General features: G+C 44.0%; 1 protein-coding gene across 10 annotated transcripts in view; it reads left to right on the top strand.

Annotated features, from left to right (window-relative positions):
* Window positions 1-21,146, top strand: part of ZNF827 (zinc finger protein 827) — a 100,275-nt gene that overhangs the window by 573 nt on the left and 78,556 nt on the right. For 6 of the 10 annotated variants that reach the window (XR_004307243.1, XR_001554841.2, XR_001554842.2 and 3 more), the window contains exon 1: window positions 9,418-10,034. The exons of 1 other annotated variant lie outside the window; for it this stretch is intronic. Coding sequence is in view for 6 of the 9 variants with exons in the window: in XM_015861128.2 (XP_015716614.1) it covers window positions 9,947-10,034 (88 nt within the window). In the remaining 3 variants the exon portion in view is untranslated. Of the gene's footprint in view, window positions 1-9,417; window positions 10,035-21,146 lie in introns of those variants that run through there. 3 more of the 10 variants (XM_015861124.2, XM_015861127.2, XM_032444600.1) reach the window with 2 other exon arrangements.

The following is a 21,146-nucleotide window of genomic DNA, read 5'->3' as shown; positions in this document are numbered from 1 at the left end:
ATGTTGGTGATGAACAGCCTTGTGCCCTTTTAATTTTTCCTCTCTCTCTCCTTTCCCCCCTTCTTTCTTAGCGTCCCTCGCCCTTTCCTCCCCCTCCCTCCCCCCGCCCGTGATTGTGCATTTGTGCTGGGGGGGGGAGGGTTGGGGGGGACGGCGCGGGGCTCTCTTCGGGGCCGGAGGGAGGGGGTGCCGTTAACGGGGTGGGGAGGGGGGCTCGCACCGGAGGGGAGGGCGGCGAGCGGGGAAGCGGCCGCCGGTGGCTGGGTGGGCACGGCCCCCGGGGGCCGGCGGCGGCGGAGGGGTGGGGGAGGGAGGCAACCGCAGCGACCCCGCAGCCGCCCTTACGGGAGCCGGGACCGGCGGGGGGGAGGGGGCGGCGGCGGCGAGGCGGCCCGTAGCGGCGAGGTCCCCGCGGAGCCGGGAGAGGCGGCGTCGCGCTCGGGGCTGCCTCTGGCTGCGGCGAAGCGGGGGCTCCGGCGGCGCTGCCCCAGCCGCGAGCAGCAGAGCACAGGGCTAAAGTGCATCCCGCGTGCACGCACACGCTCACATCCCCATCGCGGCTCCCCCTGCCCCGCCGCTTCTCGTTCCCTGCCCCCTCCTTCCTATTTTCTCCCCTCTTTGCAAAACAGTTAACTTTTCTCCCGCTCTCCTCCATCCCACCCCCCCACCCCCCCCTCTCCCGCCCGCATTAAGCGCTCGGCAGCTATTGAGGGAGAGACGGAGGGGAGGGGACCTAAAAATACCTTGCCCCTGCCTGGCCCCGGGGTTGCCTCGAGGCGAGGTGGGGGTGGCTGCCGGGGGTCATTTGACCGTCTCCGGCGCATCTTCCCCGAGCACGCCGTCCGCGAGGCCGGGGGCACGGCGGGGCCGAGGACTCGGTCAGCGGGAGTTCAGCGCGGCGCCCCGGCCCTGCTGCTGCTGCTGCTGCCGGGGTGGGGGGGGTTGGGGCGCTGCGGGCGGGGCGCGGTGCGGTGCGGCTCCGAGCGATGGGGGCAGCGCTGCCCCGCACCCTGCGTTTAGCGGCACGGGGGCCAGGCCGGGGGGCGGCACTCGCAGCCCGGCGAGTATTTGTCTCCCCGTTTTCTTCCCGCTGGTTTAAGGAAGGCTCGAGTCGCGCTTTTAATCGATTTTTCCCCCACGCGCACTCCCCGCTCCTTCCCTCATCCCTTCTCTCTCCTTTCGCCCCCGTGCAGCCCTGCCGCGCTCCGCCCGCCGCAGTCGGCGGCCCCGTGCGCTGCTCCCCGCGCACAGCGAGGCCGGCACGGGGGCGGCGGCGCCGCCTCTGCAGCGCCCGGCGGGCGGGGGCAGGGGCCAAGCCCGGGAGCGCGAGGCCTCGCCCGGCGGCGCGGGGGCCTCCCGGGGGGAGCGGGCGGGGGGTGCGGCGCCGCCGCCCGGAGCCCCCGGTGTGCGGGGGAGCGGTGTGTGTGCCGGGGGGGCTTCCTCGGCCCGGAGGAGGCGGCGGGGCGGGCCCCACGGGCGGCGCGGCGGCTGACCTTGCCCCTGCCCTGCCCCGCGCGGCTGCCCTCTGCCCGCCTCTCGGGCTGACACGCAGCCCGGGCTCCATTTTAGCTCTCGCTGCCGTGCGCTGCCTGCCGGGCTCGGCTCCGGCGCTGCGCTGCCCCCGCCCGCGGGCTGCGCCTCGGGCTCGCCGCGGCCCCGACCTCCTGACCGCCGAGCCAGGAAAAGTCGCGGCCTTCTCCGAGCCGAGGAACAATCGCCCGCATTGTGCGAAACGGGCGCCGTGTTTATTTTGTCTCTTACCCGTACGGCCTCGTTTGCGGCTCTTTTGGCTGAATTTTTTAGTTCAATCCACAAGAGGTGATTTCTTCTTCTTCTTCTTCTTTTTTTTTTTTTCCCCTTCCCGCTGTGTGAAGCACGCTTGCCGTGTCCCACGCTAATGCTACTTCTTAGTGGGTTGTATTTATTTCCATTTCTCTCACAGCCCGATTGAGCTGAATTAAAAGCAAAAATACGATAGTAATACGTTGGATAAATAAGAATTGTAGCAGTACAGATGCAGCCTGCAGCCCTGTGTGTTCAGAGGATGGCCTGGAACCCACTGCACTCAGTGTGCAAATGCTGCAAATAGTGGGTTTGGGGCTGGTTTTGTTTTGTTTGGATTTTTTTGGTGACGTGTTTCTTCAATGGACATTCTGTATAAAATACATATTTGTTTTTGCTGCAATTCCTGAAGGTTTTACCTTTTTATTTTTTAGGTTGTGTATACTTTTTGTTTCTGGGTGTTAACAATAGCAATAGAGCAGAGAGCGTGCCGTGCACGTCCAGAAGGAGATGGTTCAGGTTGTGTTGAGCCTTAGCTCTGCCTCACATAGGTTTGGCACTGCACTTCAGCCCAGAGCTGTGCCATGCTGGTTTAGGAGCACTCTGCAGTGCACTGAGTGCCTGTGTGCCTGCTTTTGGTGCGTGTGGTATCCTGCACGGCCTCATGATGATTGGGATTCTCTTACAGCGGCTGGGAAAACAAATAGGCATTGTTACACTGAACAATTTAGGTGAGAACATAAATAAGCTGCTGTACGATGCTGTGGACTCTACAGGAGCTCAGGTAGAAAGCGGTGCTTTTAGGATCCCCGGGCCTTATTTCATTTCTTATAAATTATGTGCCCTGACGTGCATCTGAAGAACATGGTAGGATAGTATGCAGCTGCTGCCCGCTGGGACCCTGATTTTATATTTCTGTATATTTGACACCTCTGTCTGTTGGCTTCGTTTGATAACTACTGCAAATTTCGAGGTGATTTCCCCAAAGAAGAAGGCACCACCAAAACACCTACTCTGGTGTAGGAGTTACCTGCCTAAGAGTTGGTTGGAGACTGTTACAACAATGTAACTTAGTTTCAAGTAAGTTGCAAGATGCTGATACTTAGGTAGCTGAAGGAGAATACGAGTTGATTTCATTAGATGCACTAATACTGTTTGCTTAAAGGGGCAGAGTTAAGGTTGAGCTCACGGTTACTGGAGTTGTTTACAACACAGTTCAGTTTGGAAGGGTCCTTTGGAGGTCACCTGGTCAAGGCTCCTGCTCCCAGCAGGGTGACCTACAGCTTTCAGTTGTGTGGGTGGGCTGTAGGAAACTCCACTGAGAACATGAGTTGCAGCTGGAGCTTCTGCATGCAAAGAAGTGTAAATGTTTGAAATCTTTAGTCGCGGATGCTGGTGGACAGTCTTCACTCACATTCTAAAATACAAGAGAAAGCGCTTCCCTTTTAATCTAAGGTATGAGTGAATGAGGTCAGAACTTCAGGAATTCTTGGATAGACAGCGTCTCTTTCGTATCCAAATAAAACACTGGAGCAGCTCACCTCAGTTTGCACTGAAAGAGCTTCAGAAGTTAAAAATTTACTCAGTGCACGTGTGTCTCGTGGCTACTTTTGGATGCACCTAACTCAGACAAATCGATTCATTTTCACTGGAATGTTTGGGGGAGTTTTACTTGTTCCTTAGTGTGTCATAGGTGGGCTTTTTTGTGCTCCCTCTCCCCTTCCCCCTTTCAGCTGCTTTTGGGAGATTAGACTTGGAATCTTTAAGAATGCATTCATATATATAATTTTCCTCCGTTCTTGTTATCCTGATCACCTTACATTCTATCCTACCGCACGCTATTACTTCCTTTTCTCAGAGTTCCTCACCTTACAAATGTGACATGGAAGAGTCAGCCTGAGAAGTACAAGTTTTGGGAAGTTTTGAGATAGCGAGTAGATGTTTAGGATCACTGGGTTGTCTCAGACATAGCAATTGGTGTTCCCTGAGGTTTGGTCCAGGCTCTGAAGTTTGTGCGTGATGCAGTTTGTGAATGAATGCCACCGTACCATTTATGTCAAGCTTGTGTTTGTTACGTCAGACAACTCAAAGCTGTATTCAGAATTTTGACGGATGAGCTACTGCTTGTGTTGGCTGTCTTTTGCTGAAGATGGAGGTACAGCACTGGTATAATATTAGTATAACTATCAAAAGCTGGATTCTTGATTATGAGGAGCCCTAACTCTTCTTGCTTTTGTGGTTAAGTTTGGTATTAGGCATTCCAGATACTGCGCTGAAGGTTTCAAATGTTTCTATACAGAACAAACAACCCTCAAACATGATGGAACTTTTTATTATATGTATTTTATTGCTTGATTGTATCATTGGAGTGTAAAGAAAATACTGATAGTGGGATAAATTAGGAGGAGTTTAAAGCTTCCTCCTTCTGTATTTCTTGAGCTTGCTTTACGTGTTACCTTCTGGCAGCAAGAGAAGGGCTTGGGGGTGGGTTTTTCAAAAGACTGCCCAGTGTCAGAAAGCTCTCACCAGCATTTGAGAGTTTCCTTTGAGACAAAGAGCTTTTATCAGGAACAGGAATCTCTTAATAGTGTTTATTACCTTACTAGCAGGCATTGCATGTACAAGGGGAAGCTTTTAACATATTTTCTATTTACTATTTTTAACCTCTCACCACTGCAGGGATTGTGATATAGCTCATTGTTGGCAAGAGGGTCCACGTAGGGAAAATTATTATTCTTAGTATGATTAGGTTAATAATTTCATTGCTATTATCGTAGTTGTCCTGGTGGTACTATAATGCACCTCTTAAATGAACAGCGGCATTCAGTTGGATGGAGTAGCATCCACATAACTCTGAAAACACTGTTCTTATTTTGTCCCACTCCTTGTAGCAAAGTCATCATAGACTTTTCAGCAATAGCTTCTCTCTTTATGGGGATGGTTTCTGACGTCTGAAATCTCTGTCACTCGTATAAAGTCGTTCAGTCATCAGTGTCCGAAGTCATTTAGTGGTAGGCTCTTAGTGTTGTCTGCTGGTACAAAATATTAATCGCGCTCAGGTGTGAATGGGACTAACAAAGAATTGATGTTGTGCACCTTAAGTTACTTACTGTTTAAGGTCTTGTCAATTAAATTTCAGAGAGAGCAGAGGGATAAAACAGTATAAAAGACAAACACAGACTTTTTAGTTGGCAAAACAGGAAAAACCCCAGGTAGAGCAGTAGAATGGGGTATGTAAGAGCGTGTAGGCAGAATGCATTTTCTTATTTTTAAGTTTTAAAATGGACAAAGAAAGAGCACAGCTTCACCTTTGTACTAGTGTTGTTGTCTTTTTCATATCTAAGAAGGCAGAAGTAGGAAGAATTAAGTTTAACCAAAAAAAAAAAAAAAAAAAAAAGAGCCAGGAGGAGCTGGCTGTTCAAAGTGAAGTATTAGTAATTTCCTATAATTTAATCAGACAAGATCCCAGAGCAAGATAATGAGAGCATGACCTACAAAAGAGGACTTTTTGGAAGTTAAAAGGGTTTCTAACATGAAGCTTTACTAGACATATGATTTGTCATGAAGCACCATATAGAGGACCTTTTTTCTTTCACGTTGCAAAGAAATCATAATATGGACATTAGTTCAGATGGTTAGGAAGAGCTAATTTGGCTTGTGCCTGGAATCCTTTTACTGTTAGAGCTGTTAAACAACTCCAGAGTCATGCTTGAAGAATTTATCTTCTAAATAATGTTTTGTTCTGGTTTCTGGTATACCATTTTTTTTCTTGCCTAGTTTGTCAGTTATGATACTACAATGTATATCATTTAAATTTACATATGTGTAATCCCCTTCATGAAAACAATATGCAGAAGTCCTGGAGTTGAAAGTAGCTAGCAGTATGTAATAGGCATCAGTTTTCAAGTGATTCTCTTTTTCTGTTCCCCTGGCTTTTTATTTCATATTTTAAAGTTGTTTCTATAAAGAACAGTAAATGATGTGGCTCAATATGGGCTGAAGGAAAAATAACCTCAAGAAGTTTACTTATCGTTTCCCCGAGGATTTTTTTTTCCCAATTATTTAAATTTGAATTCTAAAACTCAAGCTTCATCCAGACTTGAGTTGAAAGGGGGCACGTTGCAGGGTACAGTCGGCATAACTGCACACCTGCACATGTACATCCCCACAGTTGTGGCTAATTTGATGCAGGATTCAGTAACTTGTATCCAAAAATTCACAGAAGAGCTTCTCTTCCAGTTTTTGTTTTTGGAGACTAACTCAGGGTTACAGTTATGGAACCTTTATGCTCACAGAGATGAATTTCTTCTCTTTACGTGCCTTCAGTAGTGTTTACAGCCTGGTACTCCGTTTGGCCTAGACAACACTTGTGCTTGGTCTGAGCCTGTAGGCTCTGTAGTTAGCTCGATTGCTTGAAGTTTCTCCTGCCTTTCCAGGGATTTCATGTTTGTGGTGTAATTACACTGAACAGTAGAACCCCTTGGCTTAAGCCTAATGATCAAACTAACCTGTTATATTTTGCAGGTTGAGAGAGATGTTGAGAGTTCACACAGAGCCCAAGTTCAATTAACTGGGAATGTAGAAGGGTTATGATTCTTTTTTGAGAAGCATGTAGTAAGGAGAGAAAAACTGGGCCGTATAAACAGTCATTTCCCTCATTCTTTTCAGTACTTAGGTGATGGGAATGGAAATGGGGGCTGAAAGGATGACTAATGCTGCTGGTATGGTAGACCAAGCAAAAGAAGTTGTCATGGAAGACTACAGCTTTAGCTGCTGCTCAAAATAAGTTGCATTAAAAATGGAAGGGTTACCAGGCAGCAGAGGTCTTGTGGTGCTTGACTTAACCAACAGTTTGAGAAAGTGAAGTTAGGTTCCATCCATGTGAACTGTTTCACTTCTTCTGTTTGGGACACTCACTAGGATGAAAATAAATGACTCAAAACAACTCAATGCAAGCTCCTGTCATCATCTCCTTAGATTCTGCATGCTTTTACTTCTGGAGACTCCTTCCCTCAAGAAGGGTTTATAACTGCAGGCCCTCGTCTGAGATTTGCTGCTTGAATGTCTTTGCTGCTAGCACAGGACTTTCTAAGCAAGTACGCAGAATTCTCTGCATGGCCTTAAACAAGGAGGACGGAAGTTGTACCTGGAAGTTTTTATAATGGAGAAGATTTGGTAAAGACTTACTTTAGAGCTATAGCTCCCTACTTTAAGCGGGTGTTTTGGAGGTGTCCTGGATCTTGATACCTGTTGGAGGTTGTAAGATGTTGTATCAGGGCAAAAGTAGGAATTTTGTTGAGTTCCTAAGAATAAATGGCAAACAACTCTTCGAAAAATGCTTTAAAAAGTTGATGGTTTTAACAAGTGTGAATTTTGCTTAATGGATGATCCTCGTGTGTTACTTTGTTAATGAACAGGAATTCTTTGCGAACCACTTCATTTTGACTTGTGTAATACAAATAAGCAATGCTAATTCATCTTAGATGAATTTTATTTCTCAAAAATGGAAATAGTAGCAGTTCTACCCGCAGTAGATAATCATGCAGTCAAGAGCAGGTAAGGGAAAGAGAGAATACTGGGCAACTGGATCCAGCTAGCAGCAGGTGTTGTGGCTGTTTGAGTTTGCTTGCGTTCCTGAAGCACGGGCAGAATCACTCCCCTTGTGGGCTGCTGTGTCAAATGTAGACCTCGCAGCTGGTGCCTCAGGACTCATTTCATCTATGTTTGAAGCAGAATCTCCACTTTTCTACCTTTGTATTTCTAGCACTTTGAGGCCATGAGGAGCCCTTCTTAGGCACCAGTGTAAGCGTAACAGCCTAGAGCTGCTCTAATTTCTGCTGCCCACAGGCTCTTGTCCTGCTCCTTGTTCTGGAGGGGAAGGGCTGACATAATCCTATTGTCAATTCTGTGTTGCCAGAGGGAATTCTATGCACAGAGAATAACTCTGAAGGGGGCTCTTCTGCCCACCTTGAGGTACTTTTACATTGTCCGTAAGATATAAATGGACCTCGCCATAATTGCTTATATGTCTTCCTGCACAGCGCTATGCGACGTTGAGATAACAAAGCAAGCTCTAATAAAGCTACCTTGTGTATGGGAGGCAGTTATCACAGCAGTCTACTCAGGTTAATTCAGCCATAATGCTTCTGGGTATTCTCAGGCTGGTTCGGATATCACTACATAACACTGTGTTATTTAGTATTGACATACTCTCATGAGAATCAGAGTTGTTGTCTTTGAAGGCATTTCCTGGCCTGCATAAAAACTGGTAAAGGCCACAGTCTTCAACCAATATAAAATCAAATCCCGTAATCCAGTAATGCTGGACTGGAAGTAGATGTGAAACATCCCTTTCTCTTCCATCATTCCTCTGAATGTTAGGTGAATTTTTGAGCAGAACACAGAAATGGTCCATGCCCTGCATAGCCATAGTTTCTTCTAAAATGAGTTTGTCTCAGAATCCTAAATCTCCTAAAATAAAATAAGTTTTGAGGAAGGTTCATTTTTTATTTGGTGCTCGCACAAGAATTAAGTGACCACTGACTTTTTTTCATGTTGGAAGCTGAGGCAGTCCTTAGTGTGTCTAAGAGTGAGGAGTGCCTATTCTACATGGGAAGAACTGCTTCTCTGTGTTAGCCTACCCCTACAAGTAGCTTCCTAATCCTCTCTTGTTTGGCTTTGCTTGTTAACCCCAAGCAATCCTCTCAGGGGCAAAGAAAGCAGCTGTCTTTGGTAGCAATCAGCACGACAAAACAAACAGTTCTTGAAGCTTCCCTCAGATACTGTAATATCGTCTTTGTGGGGGGAATTAGAGAAACAGAGAATATAATTTGCCGTGTTTTAATCTGACTTTGGGAGAGAGGAAAGGAGTAAATTATAGGGAACAAGATTCCTGTGGCATTTGTAGGAAGGAATAATTTCAGTATCTAAACCCTAAGCCTTTTGTTTCTGAGCCAATCAGAAAGAAAGCTAATGTGCATAAAGCACTCAGGTGAGTAATGGAGCAGAGTAAAATTTCAAATGGGAGGCACATTATTTACCAAAATAAATAAATAATATATTAAAAAAAATCTGATATACCAGAAATAAACAGAAATCAGTTAAAAACAGAAGAAATCTTTGTTAGATTAGGTGCGCTGTCTGTTCTCACCTGCTGTGCTTGAGCATTGACATGTGTGCCGTTTGTGTGCTTCCACTTTGTGACCCCTTGGTGGGAGCTGTAAGCATGATGGGGTAGTTGAAGACATTGTAGCAGCTTGATCTGAGGCTTCCTTGATTTTATTTATTACAGTTTACATATTGGAGTATGCAAGATTGTTTTTTTTGGTTTTTTTTGTTTTTTTTTTTTCCTGCTGTTTTCCTAGTGTGCATGTGTAAGGTGGAATGATACAAAGATAGTAACAGATGTTCAAAAGGTTATTTATAGGGAAAAACTCACCAATACAGATGCCTTCAGCTGGGAAATGCTGAGGCAATCTCCACCAGGGAGCAATCTCCAAGAGATGCTGCCTTAGTGGTGGTCAGCCCTTAAATGAGGTCTACAGGAGGTGGAGTCAAGCTCCACCCCTTCTGGGAGCACAGCTAAATTACTCTCACCTGTGCTCCCACAGCTGACCCAACACTTGCCTCAGCTGATTAATCAGAGGTTCAGGCTGTGATTACCAATTTCCCATACAGCCTATAAGAACTACATTGCACCAGTGGAGGCTACTAGTAGTTGCAGAATATAACAAAAAGTTATTTGGAACTGGTTCAAGAGAAAACACACTGTGCCTTTAACGCCTGGGAGGCAAGAAGTTAATGGTGCCATTTGTATTATTCCAGACAATGTTGGCCTTGCTTGAGACATTAGAGCTAGTGGTAATGCAGAAAGCAGACTAGAAGTAGCATGATTTTCTGTAAGACTCTGAGTATTCTCTCACGTGAGTGTCTGCTGGATTTCTGTTTACTGCAGTAGTGATTAGCCATAGGAAGGTGCTCTCAAGAACAACCTTGTGCCTGAGAGACAAGGAAATACTGTTTCTTTCTCTTTCCTTGCCCTGGTATAGTACATAGGAATGCAGGTCGGGGAGCCAGCCAACCTGTTGTCCTCAGTATGGTCTGATGAAAATTAGTTTCAGCTTTAAAGTGATCTTGTATTGTAATTAGATGTACCATAGGAAAGATGCATATAGCAGTTTCTCAGGTAAACCAAGGCACCAATGGCTCAAGTCACGCATGTGGAAAGCAACTTTCCCTCGGAGGAACTAGAGGTAAGCTGAAAAAATAGAAAGCATGCTGGCTGAAATGGCTAGGTACATGCTGAATGTTGCTGTATGTTTTTTTGTTTGTTTCCCAGTGATTTCAAAACCTCCTGGAGAGCATTCCATGGGTATCGAAATTTTGCTGGGCATACATTTGTATATCTGGTGGGAGTTCTCCCCTTCTCTATTTCAAAACTTGACTATGTCTTTGAAAAGATGCAGGAAACTAGAATGGGTACACAGACCTCTGTACTTAATAGCTTCTGTGCGTAGAGAAAGAGCATAATACCTCATTTTCATTTTGGTTTCAGCCTCTTGTGCCTTTAGTCAGATATTTTCTGTTCTTTTTTGGAAATCTCTTGCTATTACTAGTGAGAGAAGAGGTATGGAAAGGGAAATTTTACCTGAGATCACATGTGCATCCATCTTGCTGTAAATTTGATATTCTCTTTTGGCCCTAAATGAGCTCACTGTTTCTAGGCAAGATAGTGACCCCCTGCTATCAATACAAGCTGGGAGACAAAAGGATTGAGCACAGCCCTACCAAAAAGGACTTGGGGGTACTGGTGGATAGCAGGCTGGATGCGAGCCAGCAATGTGCCCTTGCAGCCCAGCAAATCAACCACTTAATGGGCTGCATCAAAAGAATCATGGCCAGCAGCTTAAGGGAGGTGATTCTACCCCTCCATACTGTATGTACTCCAGATGTGGAGTCCTCAATACAGGAAAGACACGGACCTGTTGGCATGTCCAGAGAAGGGCCACAGAAATTTTCCAAGAGATAGAACGTGTCTCCTACAAGAAAAGGCTGAGAGAGACAAGAAGAAGTGGTTTCCTTAGGGAGGGGAGATTTAGGTTGGATATAATGAAGAAGTCTTTTACAGTGGGGGTCCTGAGGTACTGGAACAGATTGCCCAGAGATGAGGTGGAAGCCCTGTCCCTGGAGACATTCAAGGCCAAAGGAGCCTCTGAGCAGCCTGATTGAGCTGTGGGTGTGCCTGTTCATTGTGATGGAGTTGATCTAGATGACCTTTAAAGGTCCCTTCCAACTATAAGGATTCTATGATTCTATTTTCAAGTTTCTTTATCGAAGTGGAAAGCAGGACAGAAGTAAAGGTGGAGTCACTGGCCTCAAGTAATGATGGTGGGGGAGTTTTATTTTCTGGAGCTATGGCTTTGCTGTTCAGAAATATTATTTTTTTTTTAACATGACTGTTTGAATCTTATTTGTAGTAATTAAGGATTTCCTGCTAATTTAAAGAGTTGGTTTTGACAATATATACAGATTGTCTTCTTGTATGTACTGGTTCTAGTAATGTAAGGTTAAAAAATCTACACAAGAGTCAAGGAAGCAGATAATTCACTGATATATCAACCTTAGCAGGTTTTTTTTTTTTCTTTTCCTTACAGCATAGCGGTAGCTATGGTAAATTTACTCTGGATTGCTTAAGGGTACCGATTCTATATGGTGTGTGCAACACATGAGGGCACCTCTTAAAATGAATGGGTGAAGGAGCAGGTAATCAGCCAGTGAGGCTTTCGTGCCTCGATTAGCCTTTTGGTCAATGGTTTATTCCTTAGAAGAGTTTGAAATTGCCCTCCACAGCACAGCTGAGAGCATTGGTGCTTTGTGGATTTTCCTTGGTGCATCTAGATCACTTTCAGTCTTTCAGGTATTTTGAGAACTTTCCATAAACTTAGTGCTGTGTGTAAGCAATAATGCTGAATTACTGTTGTGACTTGAAGTTATTTATCTTTGTGGTGAATTGTTGGTGTGCAACAAAGTGGCATCCTTGAACACTTTCCTCACTTTGGTCAGCCCATTTTGTGGGATGAATTGACACTTGCAGCTTCTCATGTACTTCCTTTCCAACTTTAAGGGTGACTAAAATCATGTTATTGTGGTGACCTTGCCAGTTTTAAATGAATAACCTTGCTAAACTGAGCTGGCATATTGAAGGCTAAACCAGTGTTATAATAATATACACCACAAAGCAAACTCCTTGTCTGCTCAAAACTTTTTGGAACATGTAAGGATTTTTGTACCTGCTTTCTGTTGCCGGGGTGCAGTCTGTGCTAAGGCTTGCAGTACATTTCAGGCAATGAAGATGCACTCTGCTGCAGTAAAGAACTGAGACAGCTATCACTGCAGCCAGTTCTGGGAGGCGGCAGGTCAGGTGCAGGCAGGGCTTAATAAAGATGAATTGTTAGCTGATGAAGGCCCTGAGTGAATAAGAGAAGACAGTTTATAGAGCTGTTTCAAAAACAGAGGACACAGATATGCAGAATAGAGTTTTATCTGTTACCAAGTTAAATGAAGAGTAGAAAGCAAAGCTTTCCAACTCTTTCGAGCACCTAGATCTTACATAATATGATTAGAGAAACCACGCTATTTGTACTTAATGTCCTACTTCAGTTCTGCTGTAGCTACTCATGAAATGCTTGCTACCTAAAGATGACATCCATAAGGGTGCATTTCCATATTTTCTTCTTCTTTGCCAAAACCCTGTGGGATACTACTGACAACCAAAAGGTATACAACTGCTTTGAGATCATAGAATCCATAGAGTTGGAAGGGACCCTTAAAGGTCATCTGGTCCAACTCCCCTGCAGTAAACTGTGACATCTACAAGTAGATCAGGCTGCTCAGAGCCCCATCCAGCCTGATCTTGAATGTCTGCAGAGACAAGGCATCCATCACCTCTCTGGCAACCTATTCCAGGGTCAGTACTCATCACTGAACTACGTCCAGATTCTGAGCCATTGACTGCTGCCTTCTCAGTACGATCTCAGAACTAGTTCCTTATCCATAGGGCAGTCACTTATCAAATCTATATCTTTCCAGTTTAGAGAGTGGGATGTTCTGGAGGATCGTATCAAAGGCATTACTGAAGTCCAGATCAGTAACTCTTTCCTTGTCCAGTAATGCAGTTAAGCCTTCATAATAGGCCACTAGTTGGTCAGGCAGGACTTCCCTTGATGAAGCCATGCTGGTTGTCTTGTATCAGCTTCCTGTCTTTCATGTGCCTTAACATAGCTTGCAAGAGGATCTGTTTCATTATCTTTACCAGCACAGTGGAGAGACTGTCAGGTCAGTAGTTACTTGGGTCATCCTTTCTATCCCTTTTAAAAATGGTTGTGACATTGCCCTTTTTCCCAGTCACCAGGGACTTAACCTGGCTGACATCACTTTTCAGATACTACTGAGAATGGTTTGGTGACTGCATCAACCAATTCCCTCAGGACTCCGTTATTCATCTCTTCAGGATCCATAGACTTCTGGATGTTCAGGCTCCCCAGGTGGTCATGAACCTAATCTTTGCTTGTAACAGGAGGTGTATTGCTCCCCTAATCCCCACCTTCTAAACCATTTGCTTGAGGGGTATGAATTGCAGATGCCAGTGAAAATTGAAGCAAAAAAGTTGAGTATCTCAACCTTCTTCTTGTCTGTTGCTACCATCCTGCCTGTATTGTTCACTGAGGGAGAGACGGGAAGTACACCTATTTAGACTTTGCTCTTCTGGTTGATGTACTTGTAGAATTCTTTCTTGTTCTTTGCATTCCTTCCAAGCCCAGTTCCTGTTAGTCCGTGGCCTTCCTGACCCCAACCCTACACAGCCTAGCAGCATCTCTGTATTCCTTCCAGGCTACCTGTCCCTCTTTCCACTGCTTATGCATTTTCTTCTTCCATTTTGACCAGCAGGCCCTGGTTTAACCATGTTGCTCTCCTGTCATCCTTTCCTCACTTCCTGCATATCTTAAAGATTTGCCATCTCTTCTCCATTCCCTTGTCTTTGAGGACAGTTTCCCAGGAGGTTTTGTTGACTAACTCCCTGAAGAGCTGGAATTTGGCTTTCCTAAAATTAAGCATCCTGATTTTACCCTTTGTTTGATGTCCATCAGGATTGTGAATTCCATCACTCCTGATCTTTACAGTCTAGGCTGCCTCCAATCCTGAAGTCACTAATCAGTAATCTATTCACTTGCGCTGACAAGTGACGGGCACAGTCTTGCATCTTCCCTGATGGGGCTATTACTTGGCTTAAGAAGTTATCCTCAATACATTCCAGGAGCCTCCTGGATTGCCTACAGCTTGCTGTGCAACTTTTACAGCAGGTATCAAGGTGGTTGTAGACCTCTAGCAGGACAAGAGCCTGAGATTGCAACACCTTCTGTAGCTGAAGGAAGAAAGCTTCATGAACCTGCTCCACCTGGTCAGTTGGTCTATAGGAGACACAAACCACAAGGCTCCTTTAGTTACCGTGATCTCTAACTTGTATGCAAGCTTTCAACTTGTGTGTGGCCATTCTGCAGGGACAACTCATTTTCTTTCTAAATGTAGAGGACAGTTCCTCCTCTCATCCTTCTTAGCCTCTGCCTCCTGAACAGCTTCTAGCCATCGATAGCCATGCTCCAGTCATGGGAATCCTCCCAGGTTTCAGTGATGGCAACTATGTCATGGTTTTCTAGTAGCACGGTGGCTTCCAGCTCCTCCTGTTTATTTCCCAAGTTGCACGCATTGGTGTAGAAACACTCCAGCTGGTTAGCTGGCCTTGTCACCTTGGAGGATAATTCCTTAATTCCTTTGAAGTATTTCCCTTGAGTTTCCCTGCTGCCTTCTCCTGTTGCCTCAGTGGTCCCTGGCTTATTGCTGTAAGATTTCAAGTGTGTTGCAATTCTACAGCAGGTCTCAGGGCAACAGGTTGAAGGCCCCACTAGCACCCTGTCTCTCTAACTTAGCTATGCCATCTCACACCTTATCATGGGCAGGCTAGATGCCTCCAGCCATCCAATCAGCAGATAGGTCTTTTAAACTTTGTGTTATGCGTAGTCTTTTTCTTGCAGATTGATCACCACAGCACCAAAAAGGCATTGCAGGGCATGCAGGAAGAAATTTTGCTGGTCTTTTTTCTGCTATGTAAGGCAGAAGCTAATCTCTTTAAAAATACATAAAATTCCTCTGTTTCTGAGCTTTCTGTTCTGGGTCATATGTCAAGTTATTGGCTGGTTCTGTGATCATTCCTGTGTTTCACTCCCCTTTCTTGAAGTCCGTCTATATAATGAACTGAGGTTGTTGTTATTTTTATTTTTCTTTCTTTCTTCTAGATACCTTAACGTAGAATGATCCTTCCATTTCTCAAGCAGAAATGTCCAAGTGAATGGATCTTGTCTTTCATAATACCTAAACAAAATTGTATGCTGGTAGATTTGAGAATGCAGATGTACTTTAGTGCTTGAAATCATGGTGATTACTTAGTCTGACTGTAGTATTCCCTCCTTCTCTCTCTTTTCTTATGTGAGGCAAGGGTAACTGCAGGTTCACATCTTGTCAGGAAAAAACTGTACCTTGATTGTGGTGTCTTCAGCCTCCAAAATACAACAGAAGACTGTATTCTGGAATTGGACTACTACAAATCATGTATTTGTTATATTTATTATATATTATTATATATTTATTCAACTCAGGCCATTCTATGATTTATTTGGAAATGAGTAGTGGAGCAGGTTCTAGTTTTGGTTGTAATAATCAGTTTAAAAAAAAACCACTTCATTCAGGACCTGCCAAAGGAATAAAATCTCATCTTACTCATGGAGTTAATTTTCATTCAATGATGGCTATAAAATATTATGGATTCCTATACTGACCATTTGGCATTCATGTAATTATCTCCCACAATAATTTGATCTGGTGTGGTAGGCCTTGACTCTTTATATGCTAAGAATAATATAAGCATTAAGAATAACGTTTAACTCTTCTTATTTTGGATGTTTCGGCATGTCAATTACCTTTTGGTATTCAGTAGTTTCTTGCTGATACAGCCTATTGCTGTAAACATCTATCTAGAGCAAAACAAATGAACAAGCAAATGAATTTTTACCAACTGGAAATAAGTGCAGGGAATTTTGAATTTTGAATACTTATAATTAAGGAAAATTAAAATTTGTAATCACTGTGCTGAACTTACCGTGTAAGTGAGCTCACTGAGGTAAATGTGTGCTGAAATAAATGGTATGCTGCCACTCCAGGTGCAAGAAATGTCTCTGTGTAGGCTTGCACGTGGATCACTTGAACCATCAAAGAACATTAAAGTTGATTCCCTTTTCAAATACAGCCATGGAAATAACAGTTGATCTCCTACATGTTTAATTTGTCCTCACATTTGTAATATTCTTTAACTCTGGTATTGTAGCTGGCTTTAAAAGATGTGAGAAGGCTGAATTTCTTAATTGAGGGGCTTTTGAATCTGACTTAGAATCTGGTAGCTAAAGAAGCGTTTAGTTTTATAGCAAATGCTTTATCACAGTCTCTTTTTCATCAGACAGAAGAGATGTATTCCTCAGACATTTTAATGTGTAGACTTCAGGTTTTCTGTTGGCCATGTTCCTTCAGCGTATAAATCAGTGTGATCACGATCTCTAGCTTTATGAAAGGTGTGTTTACACTCAAATACGTGTTATTACAGGATGTTGACGAGGGCCTGTGCAAGAACCTTTCAGTAAGGCTGGCTGGGGTACTTTGCTTAGTCTCTGTAAAGCATTACAAGAAGAACATAGGTACAGTAAAATACGTTTTGTAGGGAACATGATTTTCTGTTGTTAGACTGACAGTGTGTGCGTCAAGAATCTGTCTTGGGGCTACTAACAAAGCCTTTTCAGACCAAGCTGTCTTCAGGAGTATTTGTTTCTTCTAGAAACCTCATTCATCAAAATCAACTGTTTTTGTCGGCAGTCTCTCCAGGAGTTCTAGGCATTGGTCAGGTCAATGAACGAAAGCTATTATTTGGGGGTACTGCTTGAGAAATGGTCCTTTAAAAAGGTTCTTTTAAAGCCAAGTGTGTTCCACTTTGTTTGGTGCGCACACCTTGAGTGCTTCAGCTCAGTGAGCTTCAGAGAGCGGGGAAAATCCAGCTAACACAAAGTCATTTTAAATTGTAAGGAGACAAGTGAAGGCTTTTTCTTCTCTCATGAACACTTTGCAGCCCAGTTCTAGGGATAAATGTTTATAAATAGTATTAGAATAATCTTTGATGGATTGTTCAGCTATAGATGTCCCAGGTAGGACATATAAAGCAGTCTTCATGAAACTGACTGCCATGACCGTACTTCTCACAAGGACCAGGTTCTCTCCGGGAAGTGTAGGAGTACACTGTGATGATTTGTGATTGGAGGGAGATTCCCTGGTGTTTTCTCTTGACAAAATGTGATGTGTTTTGTACTGCAGAAGACCTCAGGGAAGACGTGACTCAAATTATTGTCTAGTATAAGTGCTTTCAGGCCACCAACTCCAGTCCTACTTCCTCATTCCTGCCTCATGCACATAAGTTTTATTCCAGCTTCTTGGCAGTCTGAGTTCTTTTCTGCCAGATTAAGTGAGTTGAAATTGGCTCACCAAGCAGTCGAATAAAGAACTGAGCAAATATAAGACTGGGCACAGGTCTACCATTTCTGTCAGTCATAAGGCTTTGTCATCTTAACAGTGTATTCTGACTGCACTTGAAGGCAGTGCCTGTTGATTTGGTGTTTGAATCTTTGAATCCTTTGGAAGCAGCACTTCTCAAACCAGATCCTGCAGTTTATAAAGATAATCTCTCGCCTAGAGCAAAATAATTGTCAGTCTTGGAGGTAAGATGTGTGCCCTTTGGTGTGCCCTTGTAGCCAAAAAGGCCAGTGGCATACTGGGGTGTATTAAAAAGAGCGTGTTCAGCAGGTCAAGGGAAGTGATCCTCCCCCTCTACTCTGCCCTGCTGAGGCCTCATCTGGAATATTGTGTCCAGTTCTGGGCTCCCCAGTACAAAAAAGAAAGGGATCTCTTGGAAAGAGTCCAGCGGAGGGCCACTAAGATGGTGAAGGGCCTGGAGCATCTCCCCTATGAGGAGAGACTAAGTGAACTGGGTCTGTTTAGCCTTGAGAAAAGAAGGCTGAGAGGGGACTTGATCCAGGTTTATAAATACCTGAGGTGTGGGAGCCATAGTGATGAGGCTGGTCTTTTTTCAGTAGTACGTGGGGACAGAACTAGGGGTAATGGGATGAAACTACAGCATAGGAAGTTCCGCACAAATGTGAGGAAGAACTTCTTTACAGAGAGGGTGACGGAGCACTGGAACAGGCTGCCCAGGGAGGTGGTGGAGTCTCCTTCTCTGGAGATATTCAAGACCCGCCTGGACGCCTACCTGTGTGACATGGTGTAGGGAGCCTGCTTTGGCAGGGGGGTTGGACTCGATGATCTCTAGAGGTCCCTTCCAACCCCTACGATTCAGTGAAGATGAACTAGCAGTAATCTTCAGAAGAACTTGATGTTTTTGCAAAGATCAGACTTGCTACCACTATAATGTCCTGTTTTGTGGTTTGTCAATAGACCAGAGAGCCTTCATTATGTAGTGACAGCTCACCTCAGGAGAAACCATCTATTTCTGTCTTTTTTCATAGATACCTAGCTAGTAACAGAAGGATCTTTTTTGGCAGGTAATGAAACCCATTTGACACACTTATTTTAGGACATTAGCCTGAAAATAAAAGGTAAGTGTCTGATTCCCATCTATGACAAAATCCTTCTCCTTTGAGGGAAAGGAAATAAAGGTAGTTTTATGTTGGCTCTGATGAGCTTTTTCAGTAATTCATCCTGCCTCCCTCCTTCCTTGGAGTCCATAACAGCTGGGTTTTGTCCCTGAAAGGAAGTAGTGCTGTGCATTTTGACTTTCTGTCAAACTGGAGAACTGTTGGGAAGCCTGGATTTCTGCACACTCACTGTTGTTTGTACATAAGGGCAAAGCATCCTGAACAGTTCCAGTTACTATGAGGTAATTAACTTGTCTTCCTATAATCTTTTTCATCTTGGAGCCTTTTTCTTTTAAATTATTTTTTATTTTTAGAACAAGTGCTGGAGAAATTGCTAGGTGAGTATTCTGAGATATTTCTTGCAAGTATATTTTTTTACACTCACTTTAAGTTAGGGATGAAAGCAGAGGATATATGTCCTGTCTTTAAAGGCTGTGCCTTGCTTTTCCCCTGTTCTCCTTCCCTCCAGTTAGGAAAATCATTATTTTAGANGGAGATGAAATAGAGAGCTCTACCTAGGGCTTCTTTCCCTGTCTAATTGTGTGAATATTTTCACACATCTTAAACACAGGGGTGAAGGACAGAACAGAAGAGTTATCTCTTTTTGGCAGTTCCTTCTTGCAGCTGTGCTGCTCTCTCTGGGTCAGCCTGCAGTAGAGAAATTTGGTTCAAGCACCAGCAACACTGCTAAACCATTTTGTGATGAGGTCAAGAGTTGAATAATCATCCCGTTGATAAGTGAGCGAGCCAGAAATTCTGTTGAAAGAGGACAGTGACTTACTGTGCTGCTTACCTATTATAGGTCACAGAAATGATGAAGGGAAAATAGGGGACTGAGGGCACTCTAGCACATGACTGTTTATGTAACTGCGACTTCTAAGTTTTATTTGCTGCAGTTGATGTAATAAAAGAAGTTAAGGCAGGCCTTTGTGTCTTTATTAGAATCATGATTTTCTTGCAAGCATCCCCTTGGGAAAATCAACAGTGCTACTGCTCCGGATGTATAGCCCAATCAAATGTGACTGTAAATGCTTTGTAGAGATGGAGCTTTGGGTATGTTGGTGCACAGTGCACCCAGCTTCCATGAAGTAGTTCTACAGACTGAACATCCACATAATCTGCTGGGTGTGGGAACCCACAATTTGTTGAGACCAAAGAAATGACGAATAAACTTCTAAAAAAAAATTATTTTTTTTTTTAATTGAAGTGCTTAAAAAGACACCTTGAATACAATAAAGGTAGTTTGTAGGGAACTGGGTGGAGTTTCTATAGAATGCACCAGAATAGACTTCCTGGATATGGCTGCCACTTTAAAGCTTGTCAGTATTGCTTTCGGTACTACCTGGTTGTTTAATTAGCAAGGATTTCTACATGAAATGAGATAATGTGAGTTAGAAAGTTAGGTGATAATACTGAGTGATCTCTTGTAATTATTTTTTTTTCATTGCTGGAATGATACACAATGCACATAATTCACCTAAGGATATTTACTGTGTCCAGTCCTTAGCACCTTCATTCTGTTTTCTAGTCTGTACTAAATTCTGCCATGATATTTCTGTGGCTGATTGTTCTCATTGAATATTCTGTTAACAGTGAGGACTTCAAGTTCCTCTTCTCTAATTTTATCCTGGATCTTCTCCAGTATGGCTTCTACTTTCTGTATTTCTCTAAAACTGTTCTGCCCAGGGTGACTAGCAACTGCTCTGACAAATTTCAAGGTTTCTTTGCCAGTGGTACTTACTCATTTTGACTGGAGGAAGAGAGCATCCTTATGTACTCCAGTTTTAAAGGGCTGGAGTATATAAGTCAACAGTTGATTGACCGTTGAAGAGCTAAAACAGAGACCTGGTGGAGCTGCATTCTCTTCCTGATTGTGCTGCCACTGTATGATGGGAAACCCGTCTTTCTTGGATGTGATGCTGGTGGTAATGGTTGTGATGGAGTCTGGGTAGCAGCACCTGTAAAGAGAGTGCATTTTGCAACAGACTGCCAGAGCAGTGCAGCTTGGCCTGTGGCCAGGTCTCTAATCCTTGTTTGAGGGATCTAAGAAAGGAGATGGGAGGGAATGGGGCATGGAATTTTGATGTGTCACAGTGACAGTTGAAACCTTCCTGGAAGCCAGATATGAGCACAGAATTTACTTTGTCTCACCTCTTCCTTGTACTTGACTAGTTATCTGCCTTTACGGTTATCCATGTCTTCTCTGTTCTCAACTGCTTCTCATCCTTGTTACATCTCCCCCTTTTCTTGCTGTTCTTGATAGAGGGCACATGAAGCCAAACTCTATAAATTGTTCAGTTGTAGCTCGTTTTCTTTTTTAAAAAATGATTTTTTATTTTTATTTTTTAAATTTGACTACTTATCTAAGTCACTCAGTGGTTCCGTAGAACTCCTCATAGATGGCTTTCTGGTTCATTTAATACAACCCTGTAAATTCTTTAGACGTCTTGCAGGGCTCCTCAGTTCCCCAGTGTATACCTATAACTGGGATGACCTACTCTCTCAGTAGGCCATGGTATAGCATGTAGTATCAGATAATATATAAAAAGGATTATGGTAGGCATC

The sequence above is a fragment of the Coturnix japonica genome, chromosome 4, assembly GCF_001577835.2.
Source record: "Coturnix japonica isolate 7356 chromosome 4, Coturnix japonica 2.1, whole genome shotgun sequence".
Taxonomy (NCBI): Eukaryota; Metazoa; Chordata; class Aves; order Galliformes; family Phasianidae; genus Coturnix; species Coturnix japonica.
Note: the sequence above shows the minus strand (reverse complement) of the source record. Positions and strands in the feature narration are given on the sequence as shown.